The 21583-nt window shown below is 38.1% G+C and overlaps 1 protein-coding gene across 2 annotated transcripts in view; it reads right to left on the reverse strand.

Annotated features, from left to right (window-relative positions):
* Positions 1 to 21583, reverse strand: part of LOC126776724 (neurobeachin) — a 474955-nt gene that overhangs the window by 205011 nt on the left and 248361 nt on the right. For both annotated transcript variants that reach the window (XM_050499418.1, XM_050499416.1), the window contains exons 6-8: positions 13275 to 13396; positions 2684 to 2809; positions 2060 to 2180 (exon numbers count right to left, since the gene is read on the reverse strand). In XM_050499418.1, the coding sequence (XP_050355375.1) occupies positions 2060 to 2180; positions 2684 to 2809; positions 13275 to 13396 (369 nt within the window). The remainder of the gene's footprint in view (positions 1 to 2059; positions 2181 to 2683; positions 2810 to 13274; positions 13397 to 21583) is intronic.

Raw genomic sequence — 21583 nt, forward strand, 5'->3', positions numbered from 1 at the left:
CAATCCATATCACGTGCTATCGGAGTCGGTAGCGTTCCAACTGCCATTCCTTGCTCGGTAATAGCATGTAAATTCCTATTTACAGCAGAGATACGCCGAGATTCGGTCTTTAGGGGACTCATTCAATGCACGAGGGGAGATAATTTATTATGTAAAATAGAGAATTTTCTCCGAGTCCTCAACATAATTGCAGATTTCGTGAGATATGGTACGTTACACTTTATATTGCAAACGCTTAAATTCTGTCATAACGAGCGACGTGACTCTGGCTAGGTATAGTATGTAGTATGTTTATAGTTCTGCTTTTAGTTTATCGCGTTACGGTTCTTGCTTGTGTGCATTTTGATTTGTTTGTGTGCAGCATGTTATAGTGAGAATTCGCGTTCTGACATATGAATCAAGTCGTACTGTGTTTGAGGATGTAGTTAATTATTATGCACACGCCCTTAATAGTTCATGGTTATTATATATATGTCAATAATATTTATAATTTAATTACAAATAATTGAAACTTATTTTGCGTAGTTGAATGTAAATATCCCCTTAGTTTCCCACGACGCTAAATAAGTTTGAAGTTCTATAAAAATCGGTTATATAGCTTTTTGAAATCTTTCTCCTCACTGCTTTCAGATACGGCGATTACTCCTAACGGAAGATCTGCCCATAATATATTTATTTACGGTTTGTTAGTGAATGTTACATAAACTATATCTTAATAAATCATCTTCTGAAACTAGTTATTTTATGTTCACCCATTTGAGAGCAAACATTGCGTATCATACATGGTGTTCTTGCGCCGATTACAATTATATAATTATTATCACAAACATTGGTGCACTTCCTTTTCCTCTCATAAGCCATGGGATGGCAATCCGACCCGACTGGAAACAGTTAAGGCGTAGGACTATTGGTATATACAAAATACTATCTGAGGCGCGAGACTGTAAACACTGCCAAATTCGAAACGTTGGGCTGCGAATTTTTTTAACCGAAAATCTAATAACTTCATTAGGCAGACCGGAGCTTCGAATCCAGGATTTTGTAATCGGCAGCTTTATAAGCTTAAACCAACGAGAACGTTCATTGTAAAATTAGAATAGTTATAGAATTGTATCCATTTTTATAAGACTCTAAACTAGTTGCCTTTTTTTCATTTTTGTTTTATTTAAATATACCGATGCAGCGTTCGGGAAAAAACATTTTGTACAAAGTTAAATCAATACGGTTACAAAACACTAACATAACACATTGAATGTGTCGAATATTCATACTCACAAATTGCATCAGCTCCAACAACAAGTTTGATACTAAATCCTGTGTATGGAAATGAAATGAATATGTAACAACATTATGATCAATCGTTGCAATACCAATATTTTTATAATATATTAATTAATACATTATTTATGTTTTATTAACTGATAGCATACATCATTTTTGTGTAGATCGACTATATATTATCATTTTTAAGCCAAATTCTTGTAATTTAGAAGTTTAGGGTTAACCAAGACATAACCTTTTCAAATAAAAACAAGATTATCGAACGTTTTACACCCCTATCGCTTTTTATTCCATTTAAACGTACAACGATATTAAAAAAAAACTTAAGCCGGACGAATAAAAACAGAGCCGTAAGGGCGCCCCTTGAACGCGAACTAAATAATTAATTCAACAAATAGAGCTCCCATCAAGTTATAATCGCCTGGTACTCGAAGAAACATTAAGAAGCTTTTCTTTCGTTTTGTATAAAAGATATTTTTTCTTTGAAATTCGATTACTTTAATTGCTTGCTTGCTGCTTGCTTATCTTGCTTTTAGGATTGAAAGAAGTTTGACAATTTTTATTGATATATTTTAAAGGACGTCAGTGTTGTGCACTGGTGTGTGTTTGTATATACGCAACAGCAGTGCGTATGTACATCTGTGTGGGTAAGTGTATGTAAATGTTGCATTCACCGCTAACATTACTTAAAACTATTGTATTGATTCAAGCCCTCTTCATTATCGATTAACAAGATTAATATTATTGAGAATACATGTTGAAATAAAATTACACTTACGTCGTTTGTAGAGACGAACCAGGCCATTTCTGTACTGGACGCTAGTTGTCCATTTACTAAGCACTTGATCTCGCTTTTGGTCCATCTGTTGTATATGTACACAACTGCAATAGCGTACCACCTAAACACAAAAAGAAAAGTAATTGTAAAACAATTTTTAAGTACTTAAAGGTACTTAAAAAAGACGTAAGACTAATATGTCTTAAATATGTCTAATATGTCTTCTGTTGATTTTAACATTTATTTGCAAACAAACTCGATACATTTATCTTTTATGTAACTTTGTTACTTTGCGTATTATGCAAGTCATATCTGCCATGTTGAATTTCATATGACGTTACATGAATGGCGGCACTTTAAGACGAAGCTAATCACACGTCATTTGTCAAAATATTATTAGTAGCTATGCGGAGCGGAGAAAAGAGAAACATCCAAACACTATTAAAATCACAACCCTTCAAAATTTCTAAAAGAAAATTGAAAAATTAATAACAATGTAATCACAGAAATAAATCTAAAATAAAAATAAAAAACTCGCAGAAATCATCGACGAATTATTTGTTTAGAATTTTGTAACAAAAATAAATTCGTCCTATAAATAAATCAGGCGGTTCAACGACTTACCTTCTCGGCTGGAACTCGTATTTGACACAATGTTGAAACCCTTTGCCTCGCACCTTCATAGAGGTCAGTACCAAACAGTTACCGACGAAGTGGGCCGTGTAGCCGACACCTTTGCTGGTTTTAAAGCTGCAACAAACAAAAGAAGGAATACTCAAAAAAAACATTTTAGATGTTTTTTTTTTTAACTTACAATATAAAGATTTGTTTTTTATCTTGTTTTTATTCAATATAGATAGGCAGACCAACAAATTGTCTCCACATAGATATTGGCACTGCAAGAAACATTAACCATCTCTTCCATCGCCAATGCGCCATCAAACTTGGTAACTGAGTTGTTATATCCCTTGCGCCTGTAATTGGCTCACTCATTCAAACAGGAACATAACAATACTCAGTACTATTGTTTGGCGGTAAAATCAGTGAGTAAGTGGTACCTACCCATACTGACTTGGATTAAGCCTTGCCTTCGAGTGAGTTTCATAGAAATAAATCAAATTTACAAAAACTTGAATCTTTTACCTTATCGAGATAAATATGGCAAATTATTTCATTTTTTTAAATCTTATCCCTCATTGATGTTAGAAATAAAATACGAAGATCTAACTAAATATATAAAGACGAGTATTTTGTTTCAGTTGTTATTCATTACATTTTCTATTTCATTGGAAATTGAAGGAATTCTTTTCGAACTTAGCAAAGTTTTTAGCGAGCAACTCATCGTAAAGTGGAACTTGATGAAAAATCTTCTACGACTGTTACACGAGTTCCATGAGGAGTTTGTAAGTCGAGACACGTAGCAACGTTATTGCATGTCAAAAAACGTACCCCTGGAATAATTTATCGAAACTGTTCTTTCTGATAAATACTGTTAATCTTTGCTTGTTAAATTAAAGAGATTAACAAGAGACTAATTAATTTATTAGATTTAAAAATTTGATATATTTTTATTATATGTTTAATGGTTAATGGTATCAAATATTGCATATAATTGTCGAGCAGTTAAGAAATTACAAAATTATTCTCATTTTTTAAATAATAGTCAAGCACAAGCACACAGAGTAAACCAATAAGGCGAACGAGCATATGGGCCACCCGATGGTAAGTAGTCACCAACGCCCAAAGACATTGGCATTGTAAGAAATATTAACCATCGCTTACATCACCAATGCGCCACCAACCTTGGGAACTAAGATTTTATGTCTCTTGTGCCTGTAATTACACTGGCTCACTTACCCTTCAAACCGGAACACAAAAATACCATTTACTGCTGTATTGCGGTAGAATATCTGATGAGTGGGTGGTACCTACCCAGACGAGCTACACAAAGCTCTACCACCAGTAAATATGATACATTATGGATCTTTGCAGCTTCCGGCAGATATCCATTAAAAAAAAATTTAGTCTTCTTCATCCCTGCCCTACGTGGGGTCGGCACAACATGTATTTTCCTTCCACTTCTTTCTGTCACTCGTCATCTCAGTACTTACGTACATACGTACCCCTTTCACACACATATCCATTCTTATGCAACCCATTCACACTTTCTTCGGCCTCCACCGTCCCCTATATCCATCAGCATTCATACTCATCACCCTTCTATGAATTTAGTATTTTACATAATGCCCTAATAACGATTTCGATTAAAGAATCTTAAAAAAAATTACAATTAGGCAACTACCAGGTTAACATAAAACAAGAGTGCAGAATTGACATACCTCATTTACTTTCAAATTCAATACATCAGAAGATACGAAATCACCGCGTAATCAGACTGCCTCGTAAAGTGAATTGGCTCGGACTACGGATGCGTTTAGCTAATTACTGACTTGTTACTTCGTATCAGTACTGACTAAACTTAATGAACTAGATTTACGTGTAGAATTAACTCTTGTCTACTTTATTTATTTTCTTAGTAATTCGTTATTAGGTATTCATTATTTATATTAGTAAATTATTGTTTCTACAAATATTTCTTATAACAACGCTTGCCAATATTTTAGTTTCATTATTAATTCAAATATTTCTACTTCCAATAAAAGAAAACTAAATATAACACAAGGAGTCCAAATTAAGTTTGCTTAAATATAATTATGATAGTTTACGTTTATATAAAATGAATAATATATTACAGACAGAAGCTTTTATTGTGTTATCTCTCGAAATCGATTTATTTTTCTCATATAAAACGCGTCACTTGACAAACGCAAAGTTTTTTCATATTTTCCGGTAAGAAAAATGTGTTATATAAACTATGTCATTACACAAATAATATTATATTTATAATCTATGAAAAAAATAAAAACAAAACACTAACTTTTATTTATTTATTTTTTTTTATATTCGCCGGGAGGGCAAATGACTCTACTCCACCTGATGGTAAGTGGTAGTAGAGTCCAAACGCGACGACGGCCACACAGTACAGACGGGAAAAACGTTCTGCACTAGCCGCCTTCGCCTTGCCGGCCCGCAAGATGCCTCTTCACGCCTCGTTTGAAGGAACCCGGGTTGTAAGAGGAGGGGAACACGTGAGCTGGTAAGGAATTCCATTTTTTGGAAGTGCGACAAAGAAAGGAGTTGCCAAATTTCTTTGTTCGCGATGGAATTGATGTCACAGTTAGGCGGTGACATCGAGAACCAGCTTGCGTGGACTTAAGAAGGAAGGGGGAAGCAGGAATTAGAGAGAATAATTCCTCAGAACACTCGCCGTGATACAGTCGATAAAAAGCGCTCAGTGCTGCTATCTTACGACGCAATTGTAAAGGTTCAAGGGTGTTTGTGACCTTTACGTCGCCAATAATGCGTACGGCACGTCGCTGCAACCGGTCCAAGGCCTCCAGTAGGTACTTAGCGGAGCCATCCCAAAGGTGCGAGCAATATTCCACGCAAGACCGTACCTGTGTTTTGTACAGCAGGCACAGTTGTTGTGGCGTGAAAAAGCGCCGCACCTTGTTCAGAACTCCGAGTTTCCGTGAAGCTGTTTTTATAACAGCCTCGATGTAATCCCTTGGACTAAGGTCGCAGCGAACGTCAATCCCCAGCATGGCGATTTTGCTTTGCATCACCAGCGGAGTACCACAGAGGGAGGGAAGAGGAGAAAATGTTGACTTTTTCGCCGTGAGAGCGCATACCTGTGTTTTCTTGGCATTAAACTCGACAAGATTATCAGAGCCCCATTTGGCGATGAGCTCTAACGTTCTATCGAGTTCAATGACAAGATTCTCCCGCCTCTCCTCAGTTTCCGCCCGCCCAGCCACTGCGCGTCCGTGGTATCCACCATGCACTGTACTATCATCTGCATAGCAATGTATGTTCCCAAGGGAGAGCATATCATTGATATGCAAAAGAAAGAGTATGGGAGATAGCACAGATCCCTGGGGGACCCCAGCATTCACTACATAGAATTGTGAAGCGCAACCATCTACTAAAACACGAAGGCTACGCTTGTGTAGGAAGCTGGCAATCCAGGTGCATAGCTGAGCAGGCAGACCATATGCCGGTATCTTGGAGAGAAGACTTCTGTTCCAGACCTTGTCGAAAACCTTGGAGATATCGAGGCTGACAGCCAACGATTCTCCATGCTTGTCGATAGCTTCACCCCAGAGGTGTGTTACGTACGCTAGAAGATCACCTGTGGACCGTTTTGGTCGAAACCCGTACTGACGATCATTAATTAGACAGTGATCTTCTAGGTAATGGATCAGTTGGTTGTTTAAAATTCGTTCCATCACCTTACAAAGTACTGAGGTGATAGCTATTGGCCGATAATTTGCCGGGTCAGACCGATCCCCTTTTTTGGGAACCGCTTGCACATTAGCTCTTCTCCAAGCCTCCGGCACACTTCCCGAAGAGAGAGAAAGTTGGAACAGGCGCGTTAACACAGGAGACAGCTCCGCTGCGCACTACTTCAGCACTATGGCTGGTATTCCATCGGGACCGCTAGCTTTCCGTACATCAAGTGATTGCAGCTCCGCACGCACATCACGTTGCCTGATTTTAATGTCAGGCATCGTATGGCCACATGCAGGTATTGTAGGTGGCAGTGCACTACAATCATCGATGACGGAATTGTCGGTAAAGAGTTTAGCCAGGAGATCAGCTTGCTCTTGCAGACTGTGAGCTAGCGATCCGTCCGGATTTCTGAGCGGTGGCAGCAGTGGCATTACTGGTGGTAGGGCTTTGTGCAAGCTCGTCTGGGTAGGTACCACCCACTCATCAGATATTCTACCGCAAAACAGCAATACTTGATATTGTTGTGTTCCGGTTTGAAGGGTGAGTGAGCCAGTGTAATTACAGGCACAAGGGACATAAAATCTTAGTTCCCAAGGTTGGTGGCGCATTGGATATGTAAGCGATGGTTGACATTTCTTACAATGCCAATGTCTAAGAGCGTTGGTGACCACTTACCATCAGGTGGCCCATATGCTCGTCCGCCTTCCTTTTCTATAAAAAAAAAAAAAAAAAAAAAGCGAAGGTTGGCAGAAGTTGTTTTGCACAGACTTGGTCAGACGCCAGAAGCTACGGGAGCACCTAGGATGCGAAACAAGGTCATGACCAATCTGTACAATGCGCTGTGCATCCGCTCTCGTGTATGCCTTTCTACAGGACTTGGAATTTTTATTATAGTTTGCTTTCAGTGAGTCAATGTTAAATGCCCCGCTAATGCAGCCGTTGATCCACTTGCGATATGCCGCCTGCTTAGATGATACAGCATCGGCACATTCACGAGTGAACCCACGGTCACGCGTACTCCTACTGACGAGATCTGAGCTAGGAATGTATTATTACATTCCCAGCATGATCTCGCCATCAACAGCAGCGGCACTAGCTGTCGGGTCATTCCCACTGAAGCAACGTTCCTTCCAAGGGACTGACGCATAGTAATCGCGCATACCGTCCCAATCCGCCGACTTATAGTGCCAAACGCGACGTTTGCATACCGCTAGTGGCGGCAGCTTGGCCTGTGGCACTCTGGTAGAAATAAGGCTGTGATCCGAAGAGCCAAGAGGAGCCTGAACCACAACCTGATATTCCACCGAGTGAGAAGTCAGAAGAAGGTCCAGTAGAGAAAGTGCTTGCCCATCAATGTCTGGGATCCTGGTGGGCTGATCAACCAGTTGGGTCAAGTCATGTGTGAGAGCAAAAGCATGAGCAGTCCTTCCAGCATGGTCAGTTTTGAGGGATTTCAACCAGGATTCGTGGTGAGCATTAAAATCCCCCAAAAACACCAATTCCGCGTTAGGAAATTGCTCTTGCGCAGCATCTGCCACCCGACTAAGATGGTCAAATAATCGGCTTGTCTCCAAGTCACCATTGTGGGATCTGTAGAGGCACACGAAGACTCGGCTCTGACGAACCAGGTCCACACGTACCACCAACATGGAGAAGGAGGGGTCCTCCAAGCAGCGCAGTCGATGACAGCAAACATCCGTCCTGACGAACAAGCATACTCCGGCTTTCGCTTTGAAGGATTCTTCAAGCGTGTAGCCGGGATAATTAAGGTAGCTGGTATCGGCAGGACGAAGTATTTGTGTCTCCGTGAGAAACAACATTGCTGGCCGTGCTGTCTCGAGATGGTGGTGGACAGCGTTGAGGTCAGTGTGGAGTCCTCGGATGTTAGAGAACTCGACCTCAAACAGCAAGGGTATGGTGGGGGTGTGCACCGCTGTACGACCGTTATTTCTGTTTTGTTGCGCCATTTGCGGAAAAATGAAATGAAAAAGAGACGTGAAGCGAGCGATGTATTGCCACGATAGGGATGGGCAAAGTGTGGAGGCGTGTTTCCCCAAGTGGTTGCCAAAAGGAAAAATACACTGACCCGCCGGACGGAAGGGCCCCCGAACCCCCCCGGAAGTGGCCGCCGAGACCCCACCTACCAGTCACCAACCGGCACGACGGTCCACCCCGAGATTATGCGTGGCCTGGTGGGGCAGCCTCACGAGCTGGTTAGGCACGCTCGGGCCCCTGTACTATGCCACGGGCGGCCAGCGGAACAGCCGTTTCTTTGGGTCTCCCTGACCGGCAGGTCAATACAGTTTCCCCCGGCATTGGTTCAACAGCCGTCTCCAATTGGACCAACACCCATCGCGGCAATACTCGCTCGGGCTCTGGCTGTACGCTGGCTGACCTCGAAACGCGGCTGCAAGCCACTTCACGAGTTTTTCACCATGCGTACGGTGGTAACAAGCCAGGCGGATGTTAGCATCCTACCACCAGATGAGCAGATGGTCGCTCAGATATCCCTTAGTCGCCTCTTACGACACCCATGGGAAAGAGAGGGGCAGTGAAATGTATTCTTTCTCTGTCACTGCACGGATTTATCTAACACCCTACGAAGTTGATTATTATAATTAGCATAAGAAACTTTTTTTTCATTTAATTTTTGTTTTTACGTTTGGTTTATAGTAATAGTTAATTTAATCCTCAGACATCAATTTATTGAAGACCCAAAGGTTTAACCAGTTTTCATTTGAAACGTTATATAATATCATATTTTATGTTAAATTTAGTAACATTTAATAAAAGCTTTATATATATGGCATTTATCATTACAGTCAAATAACAATAATTTATACCACAATATTACTGAGTGGAGATAAGGAAAGTTATACATGTAAGCGATCTTTTGAAGTCAGGTTTTAATTTCTGGTAAAAATTATTTTAAATAGCGTTGGTTAAATAGCTAACATATTTCCACCCTTCAATCAATCAATCAATCAACAGCCAATCGTTGTCCACTGCTGAACATAGGCCTCTCCCAAGGTGCGCCAAAGCTCCCTGTCCTCCGCCTTCCGCATCCAGTTGGTGCCCGCCACCTTCTTAAGGTCGTCGGTCCACCTGGCTGGAGGGCGCCCTACGCTGCGCTTGCCGATTCGCGGTCTCCACTCTAGGACTCGTCTGCTCCAACGGCCATCGGTCCTACGACATACGTGACCAGCCCACTGCCACTTCAGCCTGCTAATTTTGCAAGCTATGTCGGTGACTCCGGTTCTTTTCCGGATAATCTCATTTCTGATCTTATCCTTCAAAGATACTCCGAGCATAGCTCGCTCCATAGCACGCTGAGCGACTTTGAATTTGTGGACTAGTCCCGCAGTTAGTGTCCACGTTTCGGCACCGTATGTCATGGCAGGTAAGACGCATTGGTTGAAGACTTTCGTCTTCAAACATCCCAAGCGAATTCTTCGATCGGCTTCCTTCTCGAAGTTGTTCCTACCGACTTGTATTATCTGTCCTAGGTAGGTATATTCACTAACAACTTCGAGAGGTTTCCCCTCGACGTATATCGGTCCCGGCACGACATGCCTATTGAACATGACCTTGGTCTTGTCCAAGTTCATACCGAGACCGACACACCGGGAAGACTCGCCTAGGCTACGCAGCATTTCGGTGAGTTGTTCCAGCGACTCTGCTATGATGACGATATCGTCGGCAAATCGAAGGTGTGAGATGTACTCGCCGTTTACATTGACTCCATACCTAGTCCAATCCAGCGTTTTGAAAACGTCTTCCAACGCGTTGGTGAACAGTTTCGGGGATATTACATCCCCCTGTCTCACCCCTCTGCGCAGTTGGATCGCCTTCGTCTTACAGTCCTGGATGTGGACAGTCATTGTAGCGGCGTTGTACAGACATCTCAGTACCTCGATATATCTCCAATCGATATGACATCTCTGCAATGAGTCGAGCACTGCCCAGGTTTCGATGGAGTCGAAGGCTTTCTCGTAGTCCACAAATGCCATACACAGCGGCTGATTGTACTCTTCGGTCTTCTGCACAATCTGCCGAACAGTATGGATGTGGTCCACGGTGCTGTAGCCTGATCGAAAGCCGGCTTGCTCTGGGGGCTGGAACTCGTCAAGTCGTCTGGCGAGACGGTTTGTGACGACTCTTGAGAACAGCTTATACACGTGACTCAGGAGGGAGATTGGTCTGTAGTTTTTCAAGAGGGTTTTATCACCTTTCTTGAAAAACAGTACCACCTCACTCCCGCTCCACGTTTCCGGGGTCTTGCCATGTTGGATGACGGAATTAAAGAGGCTTGCTAGCTCTTTCAGGACCGGAGTCCCGCCTGCCTTAAGCAACTCTGTTGTGATTCCGTCATCTCCCGGAGCTTTGTTGTTTTTAAGCTGTTCTAGAGCCGCCCTAATCTCTCCTTGGTCAACGACCGGGAGCTCCTCGGAGTAATGGCGCATAAGAGGGGCGCGCTGGTCATCAATACTGATTCCCACGGGTTTATCCGATCTTGAAGAGAACAACTGCCCATAAAACCTCTCTACTTCTCCGATAATCTCAGGCCTAGAGGTAACGACCCCACCATTTTCAGTTTTAAGTTTTGTCAGACGCGGCCTCCCAAACTTGCGAGCGAACACTTTCGATCCCCGATTTTGCTCAATCGCAGCCTTGATGGCACGGGTATTGGAGCGTCGGAGATCGCGTCGCGTCAGCGTTTTTATTGTTCGGTTTAAGGCCTTATCTGACAAAAACGATGGTAGTTCTCGTCGTTTTCTCATGAGCTCGAGTGTCTCAGCAGAGAGTCTTGGTGCGTTGTCTCTTCTCTGTGGCGGAAAACACTTGCGGGATGTGTTTTGCAGTATTTTGACCAGCGTGTCGGTTCTCTCATCAATGCTGCTTATGGTTTCCAACGCGGTGAATTGATTTTGAAGTTCCATTTGGAACTTTTCGGAGCCTTGAGCAGCTTGGAGCATGGTAGGTCGGAGAGTAGACCTCATCATTCTCGATCTTTCGGCTTTTAAGTTGATATTTAGAGTGCCTCGAACCAAGCGGTGATCACTTCCGGTATTAAACCTGTTGATCATTCCACTATTAATTAAGAGTGGATTTGTCGTGGTCTAAATAAATAATATCTCGGCCTATTAAATAAGTAAAACAATCACAAGTACCGTAAAAGATCAAAATGAGCCGAATTAAGAACATCCCTCTTTTAAAGTCGGCTAAAAAGTAAGGTCAATACTATTACGATGACTACTAAGTAGGAATGTAACAGATGCTACTGAATACTAAGCGCTTTGAGCTTGTGTAAAAATAATCTAACCTTATCAAATAAACAAAACCTTATGAAACCATCTTAATATTTCAAGCTATTATGTTTCTCAACACATCGACATTACTTTTAGACTAAAAGCCCTCCTGAGCTAACGTAAATCTTAGTTGAGAAAAGCGGAGTGAATTATAATACACTCAGAAAAGTGCTCTAATACATTGCCATAAGATTAATTTTACAATGCTATAAAACAAATGTTATTAAGCTTTAAGCTGCGTACATTAATATTCAATACAAATTCGTACCGTTCATATCGTAGTCTATATACTTAATTTTTAGTACAAGTAATTTTATAACATGGAATATGTACTACGTGCGTTAAAGTAAAGTAACAGCCTGTGAATGTCCCACTGCTGGGCTAAGGCCTCCTCTCCTTTCTTGAGGAGAAGGTTTGGAGCTTCTACCACGCTGCTCCAATGCAGGTTGGTGGAATACACATGTGGTAGAATTTTGGTGAAATTAGACACATGCAAGTTTCCTCACGATGTTTTCCTTCACCATCAAGCACGAGATGAATTATAATCACAAATGAAGCACATGAAATTTCAGTGGCTTGCCCGGGTTTGAACCCACGATCATCGGTTAGGATTCACGCGCTCTTACCACTAGTCCATCGCTGCATTTTTACGTGCGTTAGTATAAAAACAAAAAGCGATTAGACTCTTTACATGCCCCCGTTTGATTATTTAGTCTAACGTCACATGTCTTGCATGTGTGATTATATTTAAAGGGTGAGCGAAGCAATGTAATTACAGGTACAAGGGACATGACATAACATCTTAGTTGCCATTCTGGCGGCGCGTTAACAGTGTAAAGTTAGTTTTTAACTCTTGTAGTGTCGATGTATTGATTTTCTCGGGGCCAGATGGCCACTATTTATCTTCCTACAAACAACTCATTAGCAGGTGCGATTGATTTAACACTCACGCCACGGCAGGTCTAGCTGTTTGTGTCACGGTAGAATGCGAAAGTGATCCTGTGGCGCTCCTCGTTAAGACGGAATGGGTACCGCTGGTATTTTAGTGGGTATTCCGATGTTCGGGGCGCCTTGGAAATCGGCGAGCCCCACATGTTCATCCCCCCCACTGTTCCCGTGGGGGAAACGCGTAACGCGTTTTTCCAGTGATAAAAAAAGGTCTGGCTGTTTGTGTATGTGTGTATGTATGGACGTATATTTCTAGACACTGTCGTTTCTTTTGAGGACTTTGAGCGTAGAATATATTGTTTATATACTAACTAATTGATTAATAAATAACGAATTGATTTAGTCAAATTAAGTAAGGCTATCTGGCAAATAGGCCGACTCAAAATTATCCGCTAAATGCGCTACAAACCATGGGAACTAAGATATTATGTCCCTTGTGCTTGTAGTTCCAATGTCTCACTCAGTCTTCAAACCGGAACACATCAGCACTAAGTAATGGCGGTGGGATAATAGATATATACATATTCTTAAATATCAAGTAATGAACAAATTAACTACTCAATGGTAGCTCTATCTAAAAAAGTATATAAAACAAATAAATTTACCAGTATAAATATGGTTTCTCCCGTTCAATGTTGACGGAGTTGATGGGGTCCAACCGAAACCACGTCGTAAATGTAAATCCGTTCTCATACGGCCACCTCGCGAGCGGCGGGAGTACCACGGCCTGCAACAATAGACAATATTATAAAAGCACAAAAATATAATATATATTTTCTTTTATATTAATTAAAATGTTGGTAATTACTAGGTAAGTAATATATAAAATAGAACACAACGTCTTGAAATAAACATCTATATGACCTGTCGCATCTCCGTTCCCTATGGTGTGATTTTTGCATCTCATTTACTATTCGATCTATGAAAAAAAAAATTTAATAAAAAGCTTGTTTTTTATTTATTTTTTGGTATTTACAACCGTTATCAATATATTTGACCAAAGCTACTAATCATTTATATATAAAAAAAATCATTAGGCTTGTAATAGTAGGCTTTTTATGCCTACTACACAAGTTGCAGATTATTAACATTGTTTCAATGTTAAATGTCGTATTATGATATTGTATTAATATCGTCGACGTATATTCTTTTTCGAACCGACGGTAGTTCCTACTATTTCCACTAATAGAAAAAAAACAACGCTCGTATAAAGAAAATCGATTGAGATTTGAATAATTAGATTCCTCAGGTGCGACGATGTTAATTGTATTATTACATTAGGAGGAGTACTATCTGTCTATATAGTCTGTCGTCCTATGCCTAGTTTAGGTGGGAAATTAATATTCTGTTATCCCTGCAGTATAATTTATATTACTCGATTTTTTGTACTTAATAATTTCTACATTATATAAAATTCAATAGAGATCACGCATATTAAATAAAAGTAATGAAGTTATTATTGTAGATTATTTTTATAGAAGGAAGGCGGACGAGCATATGAGCCACCTGATGGTAAGTGGTCACCAACGCCCTTAGACATTGGCATTGTAAGAAATGTTAACCTTCGCTTACATCACCAATGCGCCACCAACCTTGGGAACTAAGATGTTATGTCCCTTGTGCCTGTAATTACAGTAGAATATCTGTATGTAGTGTTTTGCAGTAGAATATCTGATGAGTGGGTGGTACCTACCCAGACGAGCTTGCACAAAGCTCTACCACCAGTAAAATTGATACATAGAATTGTAGATAATATTGGTCTGTGGGTCCAATAATACTTAAAATAAATTTAAAAATTATCCGTCCGTCTGAATAATTTTATTCTATTACGTAAGAAGCCTACCTAGCTAAACTAAACAAACTCGAAATTATAAAAATAATTATTCTAAGCCGACAATAAAATAATGCAACCACAGTACTAGGAGTTCATAAACTAGAGCCGGTAAAATGTTACCATTTCACGCCAGAAGCCGCTATTAAACATAACTCTTTTTTTATGAAATATGGTTGTGGCCTTACGGTTCGCATATTGGGCGCGGCACGTTAACCCCATTTTTATTTTTGACGAAAATTTATGTTATAATGATATTTATGCGGTGTTTATCGGCCCACGGTGGACGGGGAAATATGTCAGTCCCGCGCGTATTATAAATTTAGCCGCGAATATTAATGTTTGTATTTCGCTGAATTCCGTTAGGTTTCCAATAAATGTAAATATTAGAGAAATCTGAATAATGAATATTCAATATTAAGCTATTTGTTAAACATGAAACTGTTATCTATTACTACATTATATAACGATATCATGCGATATCTGCTTCACTGCCTTTGGTGTAGTTGTCGTACGTGTCGGACTAGTAAAAAGTATTTAATTTTTATTTTAAAAATCTCATCAGTAGCTTACATTACGTATGTACTCTCTATTTCCTCACATTAGTGAGGTTTGACTATTGACTATTCTCTGTGTTTGACCGTTGTGGTCGAATTTCAGAAGGGCATTATATCCTTATAATGTCAGTAATTATTATACAAAGCAATAAATAAAAATAAATATACAACAGTAAATCTACATAAGCTAAAATCTTTAATCATAAACTAAAGTCCTTAATAAATGTATATACTTAGCCGCCATTAGCCCTGAAGGGTTCTAAAAACAAATGCTCTGCAATATACGTTTGAAAACGGGGAATTGAGATAAAATATCTGCTCTCTCGGAGAACTATTTATTTCTATAGCCCAGGATAAAGTATCGAGTGGCGTTTAATCTTCCCCAGAGACCCGTTCATAGAAGATACGCCACGCATTAGGGAATGTTCCTGCACAAGTGCTGCTAGAAGAAATAAAGAAAAATTCATGTATAAAATTGATACAAAACTTATCTCTGTATATCTGTTTTTGATGTATCTTTTCTATAATTTGCTTAGGCAGCATCAAAAAGTAAATAAAAATTGTCAGAAACGGTGACATGAATAAACACGAAAAGTACATATACATTGATACACAAAGTTTTCTATCCTGTAAAGTCTGTACAGACTTTATTGACAACACTTTCCTGCTCAATTATTTTATAAAATTAAATCAGTAATAAATAAAGCATATTATTTTATGTACAGATTGACATAAGAGTATAGAGTTGGTATTCGTTGTTTTCGTGTAAAATAATTATTATGGCATTATTGAAAAATATATGATTACAAGCTGCTCTGCGTGGATTTACTCATAAAAAACTCTACTGCTTCGCCCCCGTCGTCCTCTTTCGTAATGAATGAACTGACATGAAATTATAGGTAATTTCGTTAGAACGCAAAAAAACCTTTGAAAGCCCTTTCAAACACTCTTCTGCTTTAAATAACAGCACAGATAGCATGTATGTTTTGTACGTATGGTTGATTTTAAGAATTAAAAAAATATAGAATAACAATACCATATAATTTTAATCTTCCGAATTGGTCAAGCTATTTCCGATAAATTGGTAGGTAAAATATATACGCGTCGAATCAACGTATTGTAATGAATAAAATCTTCTTTCTATCTTATCTTTTTCAATTAATTATAAAAACAACAGAACATATTATACAAAACAAAAACGTTTTAAAACAGTCTAAGACACTTAGTCTCCACTTCTTACACGTTACACCCGCCAGTAGGTACAATACCCAAAGCCGCTTTGAAGACGGAAAATTTTCACGTGTTTTTATGTGTCTGAAATCTCAATGTTCCCACCCTGCTTGTTTATATTTTTGCGGATAAATATTGTTTTAAGAGAGAGAGAGATCTGCTCAGGCATCACATTAAAGACATTTCCAGAGCAAAAGCTTTTATGGCGAATGCGTTCGCAAAATACTTTATAATGATGTAGTCATAACAATCACACTTAAATAAAAACATCATTGATATATAATCGTGTTTTTTTTTTCGACATTTGGCTTAAGCGCTTAGTAAATCGACGATATAAAAGATGAATACATTTGAAGGAATCGCGATAGTGGCATCATTAACATGAACAGCCTATTATTAAGGCTGCGCCTTTTTTCGATTAAAGTGAACCTCGACGAAACATTGAGACGTTCGTTCCGCAGTTAATGACCCTCAGAGCTCGAGTGGTAATGAAGCAGAGATTTATTTCGTTTAAAAACCCATCAGAAACCACTCTTCAACTTGCTGCTACTTCAAACGTTGTTATGATAAAACATTTCATTGGAAATATAAAGTCCGACTTTTAAATCCACGCGGTCGAAATCCTCAGAGAAATTTTCAAGTCAAGCGAAATTCAATTTGACTTATCTTGTTTTCATTTACCTGCTATATACTACTGTATTACTTACTTACATTTTATGTTTATTTTAAGTTGAAAAATGTTATTTATACTTTTTATAGGTAAAACTAAAAACATAAATAAACTTAATAAATAAAAGCCGAGTAGATAGTACGCACTTATTTTAGTTTGCAGGTTCAAAGCCGGGCAAGCACCACTGGGTTTTCGTGTACTTAATCAGGGCTTATAATTTATCTCGACAACATTTGAAGAAAGGCCCTTACTTAAACAGCATATTGGAATGAGCACCAAACCATATCCTCATGACGAGAGAAGGCCTTAACCCAGAAGTGAGACATTAATAGCGTAGTTTACTTTTTTACTAAATAAATGCAATCACAAAAATAAACGTTACAAAACGTTTTATTCACCATAAACTGAAAACACAAATTATTTGGGTAAAATTAAATTACTTAAAAAATAAAACGGCACTGGGAAGAAATAAAAGCGATACTATGTAATTCGTAGTCCGGTCGCTATACGCACGGAAACCTTAACAAACTCTTGTAAACAAGGTCCGCGATTTGGATTAGCAAACATATTTCATTCTCACGTAACATGTTTCCCTAGTATTACCGTGGCGTGGGATAAGATGCGTCAGTTGGCCGTCAGATCTAGGGATAAGGGAGACAGAGAAAAATGGAGGCTCCCGGGCGAGTGTACGATAAATAAGGAAAAAATGGATTAATGTAAAATGTTAATCCACGTAAGGCTTTGGCGCACACCATTTTCTAGTGATATAATATTATTTAAGAAAAAAATTATAACAAACAAAGTTCCATATGTCATTTATTTTAACTAATAACGTTAACAAGATATTATCAATAACATGAACATTTAATATAAATACTTCGTTAACCATAAAACAATGAAATGTTTCAAATTAATATAAAAAGTATAAATATAATTTGTAAATGCAATAAGTGTACCTTACATAGGAAAAATATAATTTCACCATTCGTATTATATATACGAAACATATGGAACCTTGATACATTTTTTTAATGAAAGGATTAATTCACAAAATGGAAAGATATAGAAGAATACGATAAGTTATATCTGAAAGTTTACCTTTCTAAATTGGCTCGTTTGGAGAAAAAGGTCGTAGTTTTTAAAAAGTATTTTTTTTAATACCTTGACAACATTTTTTATAGAAACCCAAATAAAAATATCGTGCAGAACGCCCAGCGTGTCAAGGTTTACATTCGACGGTCCGTATTTGAATAAGAATTGCCAATAAGACTGGGGGAAGCCGCTTAAATGGTCTTCCCGAATTGTCTTGCTCTCCTAGTATTGATCAAAGCGTCCGCTTCATACAGTTGGTGATTACAAAGAAAATTACTCAAATAAGCCTTGAGTACTACTAATAAATTATTTTTGGGAAATTTAAGAACAAACAATATTCACAAATCTAAATATATTTTACAGTTAACTTAAATTAATAAAACTTTAATTATAAAATAATTGTCAATTTTAATTACTTAATAAACGTTGAGATATCTCAACTAAAATATCATTCTATATTAATGACTTAATTAATCTACAAACACTAATTGATCGGATAATCGACCGTTCTCAGATTATCTTCAGAAATCGTCGACATTAAGTAATTTGATTATCTCCGAATTATATATTGTCTAATCCTTTATCAAAATAATTTTAAAACCATATTCGCCGTAACTGTATTTTAATTTAATCTCAGTTGTGTCTAAGATCTTTACGGTCTTTGTTATAACGTTATTAAGTGATCGATTAGTTACATAATGCCGTCTTGTTCATTCGCATGTGAAATCAATAATGACAGAATAGAGTAATATCACTGTGTAACTAAATATCCGCTAAGAATCGTTTATAAGTAAGGCCGTTGTAAACGTTTATAAGTAAAAATCTAGAAGAGTTTTATAAGAACTAAGAGACTGCAGAGCAGACATATTTCGCCAAAACAAATAAGTACCCAGAATCTGGGGGAGGCGGAGGCGAGACATGAAAGACAATTCGATTAATTAGCCTGGATGCAATTAAGGTTGAGCTCAACACGGTTACAGTGGATCACTAAATAGCAAGCTTAACGGCCAGACAAAACCATGTTGTCGTGGCTTACGAAAACAAAGAGTACAAAAGTAAAGTAAAGTCTGTAAGAGCCCGTGAATCCCCCGCTGTTGGGCAAAAGCCTCCCCATCGTTTGAGTAGAACAATGAACCACCAGATGGTAACTGGTCACCACCGCCCATACAAATAGGCACTGCGACAATAATTAACAATGCAAGGGTTAAACAGAGTACCTAATAGGTACTTTAATTAGTGCATATGACCTCATATACGAGGCTCAATAAAATAAATAGTGGCAAGCAAGAAACATCAGCCCCACTTGATCGTTGTTCCACGAGAAATTTACAAATAATCACAAAATCGATCGAAATAACTGGCAAATGGATGAAGCAGAAGATCTAGTTAAGGCGAAGGGATCGTAAGCACTTTCGATATAACACTGGGTCAGCGGGGTGTCTGGTTGCGCAGTAACATATAAATTGTGAGCAGCGGTAAACCACCCAATTATAACTACTACAAAAATAGGCAGCAATCGATATTACAGAATGAGTACTTACGTAAAATATATAATAAAAACAGCAACATTATTAGCTAAATATATGTATGTATACGACAAGATACCGAGTATTTATTTTTAGACTAATAATAATAATATATATATCCTGGGTCATTATTCACACACGGCCATCTGATCCCAAACTAAGCAAACTAACCTTGTACTATGAAAACCAGACAACTGATATACTACTTATACTACTTTTCTTTTGTAATTACATACTTATATAGATAATTATACCCAGACTCAGGACAAACAGACATGTTCATGCATATAAATGTCTATAATGGGGTGGGAATCGAAACCACAACCTTCGTCGTGAAGGGCAAGGCATCTCCCAACCACGCCAACCGGCCCGTCTATATAATAATGTAGTATACTTATTTAAACTATATATTACACAAACAACAAACTCGTAGACAGATACAAATGTAATAATGAGAGGAAGGTGCAGGTAACTTAGGGAGGCTGCCGTGAAATCCATTATCGAAATGTTTTAATTAGTGCCATTTAGGCGCGGTCGGTCCCCGCTGTACTATAAATTACCGTATATTAGCTCACGGCGAGTTTTAATTAGTTCACGCCTCGGGAGTTGAGAAAAATCTTTAACGACTTACTTGAAGTATTTACTGTGTTTGGTATACCGTGGAGTTGTGTTGTTAATGAACTAAACATTTATATTTCAAAATGAATGAAATATTTAAGAAATTATTCGATATATGTAATTAATTGTATATGAAAGGTGGAACTAGAAGTATAAACATATGATATAGTTTTAATGTGTGGAAAAGAGTAACTCATAAATTTCTTGTTGCTTCTTCTCATTAGAATCTACATTCTGACTCCGCTAAGAACCTACTTAAATAAAATATAAACGTTAATTTTAACTGATTTGACTGACTGAACGACAATGACAAATCGAAGCCGAACTGCATCGATGGCGCGTCTCGAAGTGTTAGTTTATTTATTAAACTGTCACTATTACCGCGTCGTTACTCTTCATTTGGTCTAAATTATTGTCTGGGGGACATCAGGTGGTTTCCCGAGGCGGACTTATTAAATTCTGAGACAATTCGATTCCAAACTCCCCCTCGTTACAAACTTGCTCCGTGCGCTCGGTCCGTTCGGTTTTCCTGTTTTCATATATTATAAGTGTATTAGGAACTTTACTTGAAGACAACTTAAACTTCATCTTTTTTTTTAAATAAACAAATTAAAGAAATCATATTGATTTGTAAGAATATACAATATTTTATATGATTTCAATAATTGTATGGAGAAATTTATTGAATAAATCGTATAACGCTTTGCAGAAATATTTATACCCGTGTAAAACTATTGTTTGATTACAGTAGACATACAACTGTATTATTGATACACAGTTGAATAATTTGCATATTCGATGAATATAATGAATGTATTTTTAAAGTAACGCCATAGCCTCGTAGCTTACATGTAAAAGGTATTATTAAAACCTAACGTTAAACTTCTTTACTTCTACGGAACGATGCGGTTCGGAGATTGAAATTTTGATACAACGCCGATTGGCGAACTTTGTTCGAATTCGAATCGAATTTAATTTCGATGACTTCCATTCCGATCGTCGGAATTTCCTAATAATTCTTCTGTAATAGCTCTTTTATGAAATAGTTACGAGATCTTTTCGCGTTCAACGGCTTTGAAACTCTTTAGGATTTCTGATGTCATTTATGGTATAATTGTTTTTATTTAAAATTTATATTTTATTAGGAGAAAATTGTTATATTTGAAAGTAACTTTCGAAATAATAATTGTTATAAATATATTTCTATACTATACTCGTATTTTAATAATATTAAGTCTTTATTCCAGAATTAACAATTCCATATCTACATAACATTATAAACATATGTAAAACAATGAAATAAATATAATAATAAATGTATTAAATTATTTTATGACTGTCTTTGGTCACGTGAAAAAAGTTGTGGAATATAGAAATATTTTCAGCCTAA

Source organism: Nymphalis io, chromosome 21 (genome assembly GCF_905147045.1).
Source record: "Nymphalis io chromosome 21, ilAglIoxx1.1, whole genome shotgun sequence".
Lineage (NCBI taxonomy): Eukaryota > Metazoa > Arthropoda > Insecta > Lepidoptera > Nymphalidae > Nymphalis > Nymphalis io.